This window comes from Lepus europaeus, chromosome 13 (genome assembly GCF_033115175.1).
Source record: "Lepus europaeus isolate LE1 chromosome 13, mLepTim1.pri, whole genome shotgun sequence".
Lineage (NCBI taxonomy): Eukaryota > Metazoa > Chordata > Mammalia > Lagomorpha > Leporidae > Lepus > Lepus europaeus.
In genome coordinates, this window is record NC_084839.1 from 46,113,761 (window position 1) to 46,126,921 (window position 13,161).

The 13,161-nt window shown below is 35.3% G+C and overlaps 1 protein-coding gene across 4 annotated transcripts in view; it reads right to left on the minus strand.

Moving 5' to 3' along the window:
• The window catches only part of NRXN1 (neurexin 1), a 1,232,227-nt gene that overhangs the window by 30,199 nt on the left and 1,188,867 nt on the right, over positions 1 to 13,161 (minus strand). For 2 of the 4 annotated variants that reach the window (XM_062209424.1, XM_062209422.1), the window contains one exon: positions 760 to 838. In XM_062209424.1, the coding sequence (XP_062065408.1) occupies positions 760 to 838 (79 nt within the window). Of the gene's footprint in view, positions 1 to 750; positions 839 to 13,161 lie in introns of all 4 variants that reach the window. The other 2 variants (XM_062209423.1, XM_062209421.1) reach the window with 1 other exon arrangement.

The following is a 13,161-nucleotide window of genomic DNA, read 5'->3' on the forward strand; positions in this document are numbered from 1 at the left end:
GCTAATGGTCTTATAAATGTTTGGAATCACTCCAGGACACGAGTCATTCATTTGCAGTGTTCACAGCCACAACCTAATAGTATAAGGGCTGTATAGAAACAGTGTTTATATGTTAGTCATATCAGATGAGATGCAAACATATTATAAAGAAGGAGGAAAAATTATGCATCACCTAGAAGTAAAATGCATCAGCTTGCATTTTAGGGAAACCTGGTACTACTCAAATACTTAGTTATTAAATGTATCAAGGACTCTACTTGCTGTTTGTTTTACTACGGCCATAATACTCTCACTTCCAAAATTCAGAAATATATCACTTAAGATAATTTGCTAGCAGAATGAGTAGTGGGGACTTTTTGTCAGCTGAAAGGTCAAATAATTTTCCACAATGCGATGCAATTTTTTAGCCTTACAATTTTGCTCTAAGTGACCCAAGGGAAAGCCCATTAAACCGCTATACACAAAAATTATGTTGTGAGCTAAGGGAAAGTGAACAGTAAGGTAGCAGGCCAGGATATTGTTCCCAATCGCTTTTTCCAAAATACATATTCTTGCTGCCCTTTGTTTTTAATTTTTTCTCCATAAATGTGAGAAAACTTATCTGTGTAAAATGTAAAATATCCTTGTCAGACAATGAACCATTGTAGGATAGATTAGCCTTATACCTAACATGGAAGACTCTCTCAAGGAAAATAGCATGCAACAAAATTTACAATAAAGCCAAGGAAGTAAGAAAAAAAGTCGACTAACCTAACCCACCTGAGCTCGGCTCACAGGGGTCAATATCCTCGTCATCGCTGGGACACTCTGCCGAGGCCACAAGAATGTCATCTGTGGTCTGTGGAAGAAGCACATTCAGTGGATTAATTCAAAGGTCCAACACAGCCCCTCATCTATGAAATACAGTTCATATTGACCTCACAAATCTGAGAAAACAAACTCAATATTTCCTATACCAAAGATGCCAAGCTTCAGTGTATTAACTTGTATTAAAACCCTCTTGGAAGTGTGTGCATATTTGTAAAATCTCAATTATACTTAATTTTACATGAGGATAGAGTAATGGTGACAGTAAACTTGCATATACTCATCCATTCAACTGCAGAAAGAAGCTGAAAGAAGCTGCATCCAGTAGCATATAGATGTTTGAAACAACCTGGCAGAAATGGATGATTTGAAATTTATTACAGCCCCAGAGTGCTACAATGTATGCATCAGTGGGCTTTATGTAGTGTTTGCACTTGTGCTTGGGTTCCTAAAAGCAGAACAGCCATAATCTTTTATATTCATGACCAGGTAGAGTCTGATGAATCTTTGAGATATAGCTTGTCATTTTTAGGAGACACAGGTTAAGTAGAGAATTAGTTGAATCCAGTGATGACCAAAAGGAAGCAAATTGGTCAATGTAAGAAGCTTTCACACTCGAAACTCCTTTTTGTAATGTTCACATAGCAGGTATTATCTCCCCATTGTCCTTTTCATCATTAAAGTTTTTCACAAGAAATGAAAAGTGTATTTGGAGTCGGGTTGTGGAGAGGTGAAGTATTCTCTGTGACATTCTAGTTGCTTCATTGCACTGATAGCAAAAAAAAAATAATAATAATAAATAAAAAAAAACTATTATAGTGATAACCATCACTGTAATAAAAAAGCAGAGTGTGTAAATTCTAGCTGTTAGTCACATAATCAAGACATTCACAAGCACCAAAGGTTGTTCTTTACTGCCACTTACAAGAAGCAGTAAACTTGGTATACAGCATGCAAGGGATCTGTGAGGGTTTATGTCGGATTTGGCTAGTGCTCAGGTAGAACAGAGATAATTTACAGTGCAAGAAGAAAGAACAGCTTATTAAATTTGCTAAGGGCTATGGAGATTAGAACTGGTTAGACCACACTCACAACTGCAACATTCATACAGTTCTCATGTAAAAGGAGAATGAAAATAATTTAAATCCTACTTTGAAGAAAAAGCAGACATTCAATATGACTTTTATTAAAGGAGCACCAACACTGTAACAGATTAGAGTAGAAATTAATTTGAAAAATGTTGTAGCATTTTGAAAAATGGAGACAAGGGATGGTTTAAAAATAGTACAAGTGTGTGTCTATAATTAAGTACACAGAATTATGTTTAAAATACTAGGCTTAAAAGTATTGCAAGCACAATGTCTATAATTAAGTACATAGGATTTGGAGACAGGCATTTGTCACAGTGGCTAAGGGGGCACTTGGGATACCTACATCCTATATCAGAGTGCCTGGGCTCAAGCCTGACTCTGCTTTCATTTTAGCTTCCTGCTAATACCACTATGGAAGGCAGCAGGTGAAGGCCCAAGTACTTGGGTCACTGCCATCCTCATGGTAGCCCAGTTCTGGCTTCAGCCTGGACCAGTGTTGGCTGTTGTGAGCATCTAGGGAGTGAACCAACAGATGAGAGCTCTATATCTCTCAAATAAAATGAATAAATAATTTTTTAAAAATAATACAGGATGTGTTTGAATGATTATGCTTTACAATATAACTTTAAATAAATATATAAACAAAATATAGTATTTTGAGATAATTTCATGTTAATATATTCTAATTCTTCTGAAAGTGTTGGGAGAGTTTCTGGATCCCATTTCCTTTACTGCTAATTTTCAAAGGGGAAGTTCAAAATTCTTCTTTCCAAAGTATAACTGCTAGTACCAGTGAACACTACCAGCAATTGGGGTGATAGCCATGCACATATCTTTCATAAAAAACATCCAAAGGGACTTCATAAGGACAAATTATTGGATTATGTGGTTTTACAGGTCAGTTGCTCTAATTCAACCCAGTGGGGATGATCAGCTTTCTTCAAGGGCTAACACCTAGTAGACAGCTGCTTTTATTTTCTACTACAGTAGACTCTTTCAAATTAATTCCAATGTTACAAGAGAATTTCTCATTTTCCTTGAAGAATGTCAAAGACATGGATAGAACAGTTAAAGTGTTAGTGTTGTTTTTGCTTTGCTCTTGCTAGGGGGAGGAGTATATGAATAAAATCAAAATTTGAAGCCAGTGATATAGCCTCTTTCTCCCTCCTCCACTGTAATTGGGGGGGGGGGGCACTTGGCAATGTCTAGGATATTTTAGTTGATAAAAGTGCAGTATCTGTTACTACCAGCATCTAGCAGGCAGAGATCAGAAGGCTGTAAATATTCTGAAGTGCTCATGACAACTCTACACAGCAAGAAATTATCTTGCCTAAAATGGCCATGGTGCTGCTGTTGAAAGTTCTTGCTTGGAAAATACAAAAACTGTTCCATGCCTTATTTATCTCATTTGATAAAACAGAGAACCCCATAGTACTTTTTGATGTGAGGATTAACTTAAGGACATGAGAAATACTTGAATAGAACTAGATTGTAATTTTTAACAATTTAAATATTCTAAATATTGTCTTTAATATTTCATGAATGTAGTACCAATTTAACTTAATCTATATGAAGCATATCTATAGGTAATTCAATCAAATTAAAGAAACCAAAGATTGTACCTGCAAATTACTTTCACTATGGGCACCCATGTTAGAATTTATATCAAAAACACAGTAGCTATATTGGACTTTCTTGAATAAAGCTCCCACCTTTAACTATCTAGGTTCAAAGCACAAAAAGCAAACATCACATGCAAATCAAGATGGCTGCTCATTAAAATAATGTCCCAGCCTAGAAATATGTGACTCTTAGATGATGTTTCATGAAGACTAAACTATTTAGGAAATACAAGTCCAATTTTGTTTTAAAAGCTGTTTTCTCAGAAAACAGAAAATCTTAGAATATTCTCAGTATTACCTTTTACAAATCACAATACATAAAATAACGAAAGAAATCATTCAATAGTACCTCTATGGTCCTCTTGCAGTAGGAAAAAAATTACTACATAAATATGGTTCTTTTATAAAACTATATTTTAATTTTAACATACTTTTCCTGATGTAATAAACAGACATGAGTTTTATATATTTTTCCTTTAGAAATGAAAAACTAGCAATAAGCTTGTGAATAAAAGATCTCAAATCAATAGGTGCCTTGGCAGAAATCATCACAGTATGAAAAATCAGGAAGTGGCTCAAGTGTAAAGAAAAAAAAATCAAATTTCATTTTGGAGGCTGAATTAACTGAACAATTTTCTAGCCAAAGCTGTGCAATTTAAATTTAATTCCCTGTGTTTGAAGATGCCTCCCCATGACTTGCTGTTGAGAAAGTGGTAAAAAGAAACTCAAATATGTCACACTAATCAATTCTATTCTTTAGTATACTTTTCCCTGATGTTTACAACCCTTTTCAGAGAAGAGGCAACCTGCTGGAACAGACAGAACAGTGATCAAGCTAAAGCATTAGCTTTACATAACAGTCCATTTAGATAAGTGTGTCTAATTGTGCATTTAACCACTCACAGGTCAAAGTATCATGCTGATCTTGCCTAACTCAGAGTGGTCTGTGTGTGCACATGGCAAGCATCTGTTCTTGTTTAAGCTGTCCACTATAATTTAAGTCTCCATACCTTTAGGCAAAAAAAAAATGACTTGGAAAGAATAAAGAAATAAAGGCACTGAAGCAAATTCATCATATTCTGCCTATGAACATCAACATGTAGTGTATGGAGAAAATGTAATCAGTATGAAAGAAGAAAGATATTCGATATTCCAAAATGGGAAATAAATTAGTATATTAAATACTGACTATTTGGTGTTTTAAAAAATAGAAAAAACTCTGACGTTGTATGTTATGTTTTTGTTAATTTTTTTCTCACAAGGTGCTATTTTCCCCATTATCATTAATAATGGAATTTGCTATATATGCACTTGATATCATTTTAAAAACTATAGCCTGACTGTACATCTTTATGTGGTAAAAATTATATAATGAGAAGGTGGACAAACATCAAATGCAATATTATATGCTAAGAATAGTGTTGCTGGACATTATTCCTCACAATGATCAGTTTTGCTGAAGAGTGACACATTCCAATAAAGACATCTACAAGAAAACTCTACCAGAAAGACAAACCTATTTTGTGAAATGAGCCAATTTCACCTGTGCATGCACTACAATGTCTACCATGAATATGATGACCACCAAGACAGCAATTATTCATTCTAAAATTTTAATTGAAACTGTATTTCTAATAGCAATAGCCTATCCTTCTATACACCCAAACACAAAGTGGGCATTTAGCCTCGTGATTAAGATGCTCATACCCAATATCAGAAGGCCTGGATTTCATTCCAGCTTTGGATCCTGATTCAGCTACTAGCTAATGTGCTCCTTAGAGTAGAGGTAATGGCCCCAGAAGATGGTTTTCTGTCACCAATTTAGGAGACCTAGATTTCTTCTTCTTCTGTCACCAATTTAGGAGACCTAGATTTCTTCTTCTTCTTTTTTTTTTTTTTTTTTTTTTTTTGACAGGCAGAGTGGACAGTGAGAGAGAGAAAGGTCTTCCTTTGCCATTGGTTCACCCTCCAATGGCCGCTGCAGCCAGCGCACCGCGCTGATCCAATGGCAGGAGCCAGGTGCTTCTCCTGGTCTCCCATGGGATGCAGGAGCCCAAGGGACTTGGGCCATCCTCCACTGCACTCCCAGGCCACAGCAGAGAGCTGGCCTGGAAGAGGGGCAACCAGGACAGAATTCAGCACCCGGGACCGGGACTAGAACCCGCTGTGCCGGCGCCGCAAGGCAGAGGATTAGCCTATTGAGCCACGGTGCCAGCCGGAGACCTAGATTGTTTCTAGCTCTCACCTTCCCCAACCACTGCCTGTGTCTGAATCAACAGATGGGAGCTGTGTCTGTCTGTCTGTCTCTACTTGTCACTCTAACTCCCAAATATCCAGATAAAGAGAAATTGGTTCAAGCAATGCTACTCACATAGAATTATTCAGTATATTGCCAACTTGGTTACAACTCATATTTAGACTGATGGGATGAGTATGGTGTCAGCTAAAATGCGCTAAATTTGGTTAATTGATCAGATATTGTTCTTATTGATAGTATTCTATATGTGAAGTTTTCTGGAAGAAAGGAAACCTCCATGTCTGGCTTTCCATGACTGAATCTAATCATTTTATCGGAGAATATCTAACAGTAGGTGAAGTTCCTTGAAATGAAACCTGATGGGATTCAGGTAGTGTCATAAATTTCATGAGCAAGGTCCAAACCATTGTACTGACACCAATGGAGCAAAAAGTTTCTACGATGTGACAGAAGTCATGAACTGCCACTAAGAGGAAAAATTACAAATAATTCAATTATAATACATACATGTAATGCCAACAGACTGATAAGTTTAATCAAATCAGATAAAGAAATATATCAAGTTGGCAATTTTAGTTCATCAACAATCTTATTAAAGATGAAAAAGGAATTTTTATGATCTGCAACATCTTAGGGTTGTCTCATTTTGTCCATTGCCTCAATCAAGTTTTGGTTCCTATTTAATCATCTTTCTGAGGAGTAGATGCTATTTAAATATGTCAATCTTTGGCTCACTATTTAGTGAAAATAAAAATAATGAATTGAGATACAATACATGGAAGATGAATTTTAGCTCCAGCATATGAAGAAGACAGAAAGTAAAGATCAACTATTCAACAACATATAAAGCAACTCATTTACGTGTATTTTCTAGTGGGCATAAAATATGCTCACTATCAAGGCATAGATTCTGACTCCTACCTACAAATAACTTATTAACACAGCTAATAATAAATCAATTCAAAGAGCATATTATTCTTGAACTGTTATCAACACTCCCATATTTATTGCATCATTTAATGTTTACCAACAGCATCTTTATCTAGGATGCAGGTGGAGGTGTTATTATTTTGGGTGCTATACCAAAGTGTATGCTAAAAAATCAATTTACACACTCATTTATCTAATTTAAATGTCTGAACACTGGTATTCATGAATATTTAGAGCAAAGCTTAAACATCCTTGAAAACAACCAGCTCTTATATTTCTTTAGTATCTTTCCCAGCTAATGTCTTAGCCTAATATAAAAAGTGACCATAAATCAGCTATCTGCTTGTGAAAAAGACAAAAAAGCATTCAATTTCTTCAAAATTTTCTCGACTGTTTAAAATATATGCAACAGTTTCAGAACAGTTAAATGGGGTTTGAGTAGAAAATTCCAACATGGTAAAGAGATCATATATCTTCCTCAACCTAATATTCCTTTTTATGTACATTTGATGCTGGTTATCCTAATAGGCAAAACTCAAAGGAAAATATAGAAATATGGAATGTCACTGAAAAATTAACTTTAAGGGAATTATAGGTAAAAAATAAAGTTGGATCCCTGCCTAGCCAAAGAAGAGTATTATTTCAGTTGATTTATGCAAAGTATTAAACCTAAAAAGAGAAACTTAATGCTAGGATACTACAAATTCAATTAATATTAAAATTTAATAAAAGAGACACCACGTCTCTTTTATTACTTCTTTTAACTATCAAAAACCTTTATGTCCACATAGCATTTCTACTTTAACCAAGGCAGTGGAGGAGGATCAGCCAAAAGAAGTTAAAGTAAGGCTTAAACTTTCAGGAAGGCATTCAAGTAATCTGTTTCCTGGATTCTCACTAATTAGAATGTGGGGAGGTAATTCCTCCAAAGACTGCCAGAAGCAGGGTAGAGATATTGAAAGGGAACCTAGAATACGGCGTGATCAAATGTATCTCACCTTTCCTTGTAATGTTTTGGGATGAAGCAGTTTCTGAAATGATTGTAGTCATTTTCAGAGTTAATAAATACTGACAGATGTTTACAAATGTAAATAAATGCTTCTAGTTGTGTCAGTATGAATCTCTTATCCAACTATTGTGGCTGAATAGCCTAATTAGTCACACAGGTTGAACTGAAAAATCCTTATTGGTAATGGGGGCCAAAAGAGACTTTATGATTGTAAAATTCCAAGCATGGATAGTTTCAACCAACATGACTCCAAAATCCAAACTTTCATTGTTGGCATGTAACACATATTAGGACATAAAATCATGTTTTATTCAAGAGTCATCTATCTTCCTGAACTGAACCAGACCTTAGACATCAATAATCCAAGCTCTTCATGTTACACATCAGGAATCTAGAGCTAGAAATGAAATGTTTAAATATTTGTTTGACCACAATTATAATGCTAATTAATAGCAAAGCTATGTGATTATCCATGCCCCAGTGGACTGTGATTATCCCTCATCCCAGATGACTTTGATCTGCTCATCCATTCATGCATCTATCCATCCATTCACCCATCCATCCATTCAAAACCATTTTGTTATTTAGAGGATTTGATGTGGTTACAAAGATTCATTATAAAATGCATTTGGAATTAGTAAAACCATGGCAAAGGGAGAATATGGGATTTTAGATAAATAAACACTAAAATTATGAAGAAACACACACATGGAAAAAGACAGAAATACAGTTATTGTATTATTCACTATAGTAGCACACTAAGAGTCACTAAGAAGGGAGTAAAACTAATGCTAAGAGATTTAAAAACATAAAATCCACATTATATAATTCAAATCTGGTCATAACTGTCACTTAATAAATGGAATCAATCCACAAAGTTCTTTATTTACTGATAATATTTTCTTCAGTGTTTTAAAGACCTTAAACACTATGCATCTGATCTCTGTACAAAATATGCACAAACAAATTTTTGGGAATAGAAGGGAAATACAAATTCTTGAATCTTTTCCTGCATTTTTATACCCTTGACTTAGAACATTTCCATCTATGCAGCTACAAAATTAACTGAATGGACTCTCTACACTCTTCTCACTAGCAACTGATTTAAATCCACACAATTTCCAAGGTCTACTGATTGACTACTATCTTCACATATGTGCTAATAAGGTATTTATCATTCTCACATAACCTTCATTAGGGATTTTGTCAAATTACTTCTCATTACCTCTTGGGAGTAAATAAATGGAAATGACTATTTATTAGTAATACTAGTTGTTTCTCCAGAAACAATTTAGATGCATTCATTGATCAAATCAGCCTCATTTCCACGATGGCCCCAGAACTGCAGGCACAAAATCAAAGGTGCAGGAGGAGCCCCAAGCAGTCAGTTACCCAGAACATTCCGTTGCTTCATTTTTGACATTGCTAATTTAGGGCACATAAGTAAATCTCACTGGTAAACTCCAACACAGGCAGTGACACTCCATGCCTGGCACTATGGATTCCCTTTTCTCCAAGACAGATTTCCTGGAGAACTTAGTATACAAACTTGGGGATACTCAACATCTATGTCCTAAATTCTGCTCACTACATGATTTATGTAATCTCTACATCCAGAATTTACTGCTAATTCATGATGGATTATATTCTACAGCATATAAATGAACAGAGAAACAAGGAAAATCAGGTCACTTAGCAAACAATTAAAACAGAGAGGGAAGAAGAGAGAAAGGCCTTCTAAGTGTAATCTATGCAGCACAATTCTTACTGTAGTGGTTAAATTTGTAATTGCAATAATAAAATGTCTAACATGTGTGTTTCCACATAGATTATTACTATATGAATCCATAAGGCACTGTGCAATATTTTCTTAATCCATTAGAGCAGTGGAGGTATGTATCTTTTCAAATTATCTCAAAATCTATAAATATGGGAGTTGACTGCTTTGATTAATGTATTATTTTGAGTATTTCTGTATGACTGAATTTATGTCTAATTTTATTCCCTCAAGGCATCTATCAGAAGTTCAAAGGTCAGTTTTAAGTGCCATCAGCATAAAAAAAAATTGTAAAAAAAGGGTTTATATTCCTTAAGCTTCTACATAAAAAAGTATGAAAATAACATTATAAATAACAATAGTGAAATATAATTAATATACTTAAGAGTGAGGTATTCATCTTGACTTTAGAAATAGCAGTGTTATATATGACACTTGAATTTGCTAGGATCATTGCACTTTAAGTAACTGCTTCTTTTTCTTGATGGGTGTGCACTCTAAGTTCACTGCATCTCTGTGACAATGTGTATTTGGCACAATCACTCATTTATAACAGCTCATTAAATCTCAGAACAAGAGTGAGCAAATATAGATTATTTTTGAGGAGTACAACTCCTGAATGTGGGAGATGAGAATTGTGATAAAATCACACTCTTTCAAAGATTTATCTGCCTCATCACATCTTGAGAAGTGACAATGAAACTTCATAACTGGTTTCCACATTATACCCCATGGCTCAAAATTTATGGTAGAGAAATAGCAAAAAGTGACATTATCTTTAACTGAAAGGGAGAATGACTGAAGGTTAGAAGCAAGGCAAAGCTAAAAATGTCTTGCAAAAAAGTTGGCTTGCTTACTTTTTGAAATATTTTTGTCCTTTGAGAAAGCAATGAGGTGGAGCATAATCTTTAGGAAAGACAGAGAGAAATAGTTGACTACTATTCTTTTTCCTTTGCCATTTATTATTACTCAACACTATCTGAATTTTGCAAACCATATTTAGATTGTCTTATATTATAAATACCTTTGTTTAATTGCATATAAACTATGCCTTTATAATGTTTTCCTTTAAAATCTAACTAGAGTAAAGTTTTATAGTCTTCCTGAAATAAATTGCAAGAAAATAAGGTCTGGCTGAGACCAGCTAACAAATTCAGATCATGAAATAGAACAAAATGAGCTTATACAATTCAAATCTATTGATTCTTCCATGCACTCATTCATTCATACATTCCTAATCATTTAGTGAATACTTTTGGTTAATAAAGACCTATACAGAAGAACAAAACATATGATTTGTTGAGTCAGAATATCTACAATATAGGGTTGAACCATACAGGTCCAATTTATTTTGAGTTTGAGGTGGCACCTATCTTTTTACAAATTAGTTATTTAATTTTTACAAATTTATTAAAGATGTAAAATTTATACTGTATGTTCAAGTTTACATTACCAGTTGTTGGCACAATTCCTAGCATATAGGAGACAAATACCCAGTCAATCAGTCAGAAATTACTCTAGGGCCGGTGCCGTGGCTCACTTGGCTAATCCTCCACCTGCAGTGCTGGTATCCTACATGGGCACTGGGTTCTAGTCCCGGCTGCTCCTCTTCCAGTCCATCTCTCTGCTGTGGCCTGGGAAGGCAGTGCAGGATGGCCCACGTGTTTGGGCGCCTGCACCCACATAGGAGACCAAGAGGAAGCACCTGGCTCCTGGCTTTGGATCGGCATAGCTCTGACTGTAGCTGCCATTTGGGGGGTGAACCAATGGAAGGAAGACCTTTCTCTCTGTCTTTCTCCCCCCTGTCTATCTGTCAAATAAATTTTTAAAAAAAGAAATTATTCTAGCTAGCAACATAGGGAAAATATAAATGATTGAATAGGGAAAATAAGCCCAACATCATTTAATAAAATTTGGGAGATTGGGGAACCAGAACTGTTCTGTGTTCTCTGCCACCTGATCTATCAGCTGACTGGAAAAGGTATGATGGTGAAAATCAAGAACAACCATGGTTGCGTTAGCTTCTTTGAAAAATGCACCACTGTTCATTTTCAAGCAATTGGTGCTCTTTCTTTTTTTATAATTAATAAATGCTGTTGATTTCTACTTTCCTTCTTTTTCCTTTACATTCATCTTATAACCCTTCCTATTGTATTTGAGTTGTCACAGCTCTCCATGAGGCTGTCTCAACAGCACAGATGTCACCTAGCAAGAAAAGTCCAAAGACTAAATATTGTTTGACTCTAATCAACACATGGTAGCACCTTGGGCCCATCAATAAAACTAGAGGTTGGAATTCCACACCATTTTCCATAAGTCAAAGAAATTTGGAAATGTCTCTTTGAGTAGAAATTTGTGATATAAGGAAAAACCTTTTTTTCTCTGCTAAAAAGATTTCTGGCACAAGGAAGATATTCTGGGTCTATTTGTTGATTTAGTTTTAAGTTATCACGAGCCTTGAGACTTGACGTTTAGTTCCCCAAATCAAATGACTAAATAGCCTACAGTCTGTTGGGATAAATTTCCAAATAGGAGGTGAATTCAAAATTTCCATGGAAAAAAAGGAATTAAAAGATGAGTTTGTGTTTATGTATAACATTTTGAAGTTCATGCAGTTTCCTCATAAGAAGCATTTCCACGAACTTTCTGAAGACCTCTCAAGTTTGTCAAAAGGGAATTGGAAATTGGCAGCTTCAAATAGTTCTTAAAGATCATTCCCAAGTATTGGCACTGATGGAATTAAATTAAATGATAAATGACCACATTCCCTGCCTTGGATTGCAATGGGAACCTTCAGGTATGTGACAAAGGGCCTCTATGAACAGAGTTGCTCTGTCCACCGCTGAGCATGGAGGAGCTGAAGAGAATGAACTTAAGTTCTAACTCTGCCACTTACAAGCTGTGTGACTCTGGACAAGTTTCCTAATTTCTCTAGATTTATTAAAGTTACTTACAGTAATTTTGTAGGACTATTAGAATGGCCCAGCTAGGCATACTGACTAGCATAGGAGCTGGTACCTGGGAGATATTATTGTGAGCAGCAATGACACTACACAGCTGGCTCTCAAAATGAATGTCTTTGTACATTTTCTGACTTTGTTCTCATGGAAATATGGGATGAAAACATTATTCCTAACACTAGATTTCCCATATCTTTGGTCATAGATATTCCTTTCACAAAGAAAATGCCATTTCCTGACTTAAATTCACACCACCCTGTTTAAGCATGCTCTAAACAGAATAAATTATATATTTGATACAAGAGCTCTTTTAAAAACACCATCAAAACATCACAAGATTATCAAATGTATCAAAAATACAAAGAGCTTCTCTTTTCTCTGGTTGCATGATGTTATCAAGCATTGATCAAATTCGATTTGGAGGGTCGCAGAATTATCTGTTCCAATCTCTTATCAGTAAAGATAGGGAAACCATAAGTTGGCAGGGTCAGGTTTAGGTCGGGTGTACAGTATCAACACACTGCATAGCTCAGCAAGGGATTCGGGAATAGATCCAGACCTCCTGATTCTCCATCTGGTTGGCATCATACTCCTTTTATTGCTCCCAGTTTCATGTTTCAAGATAAAAATAGCAACAGGAATAAGTTACTGCTTCTCCACAGTTTGTCTTTTTAATTGAAATTTTAATCAAGACCTTCGAGAAATCCT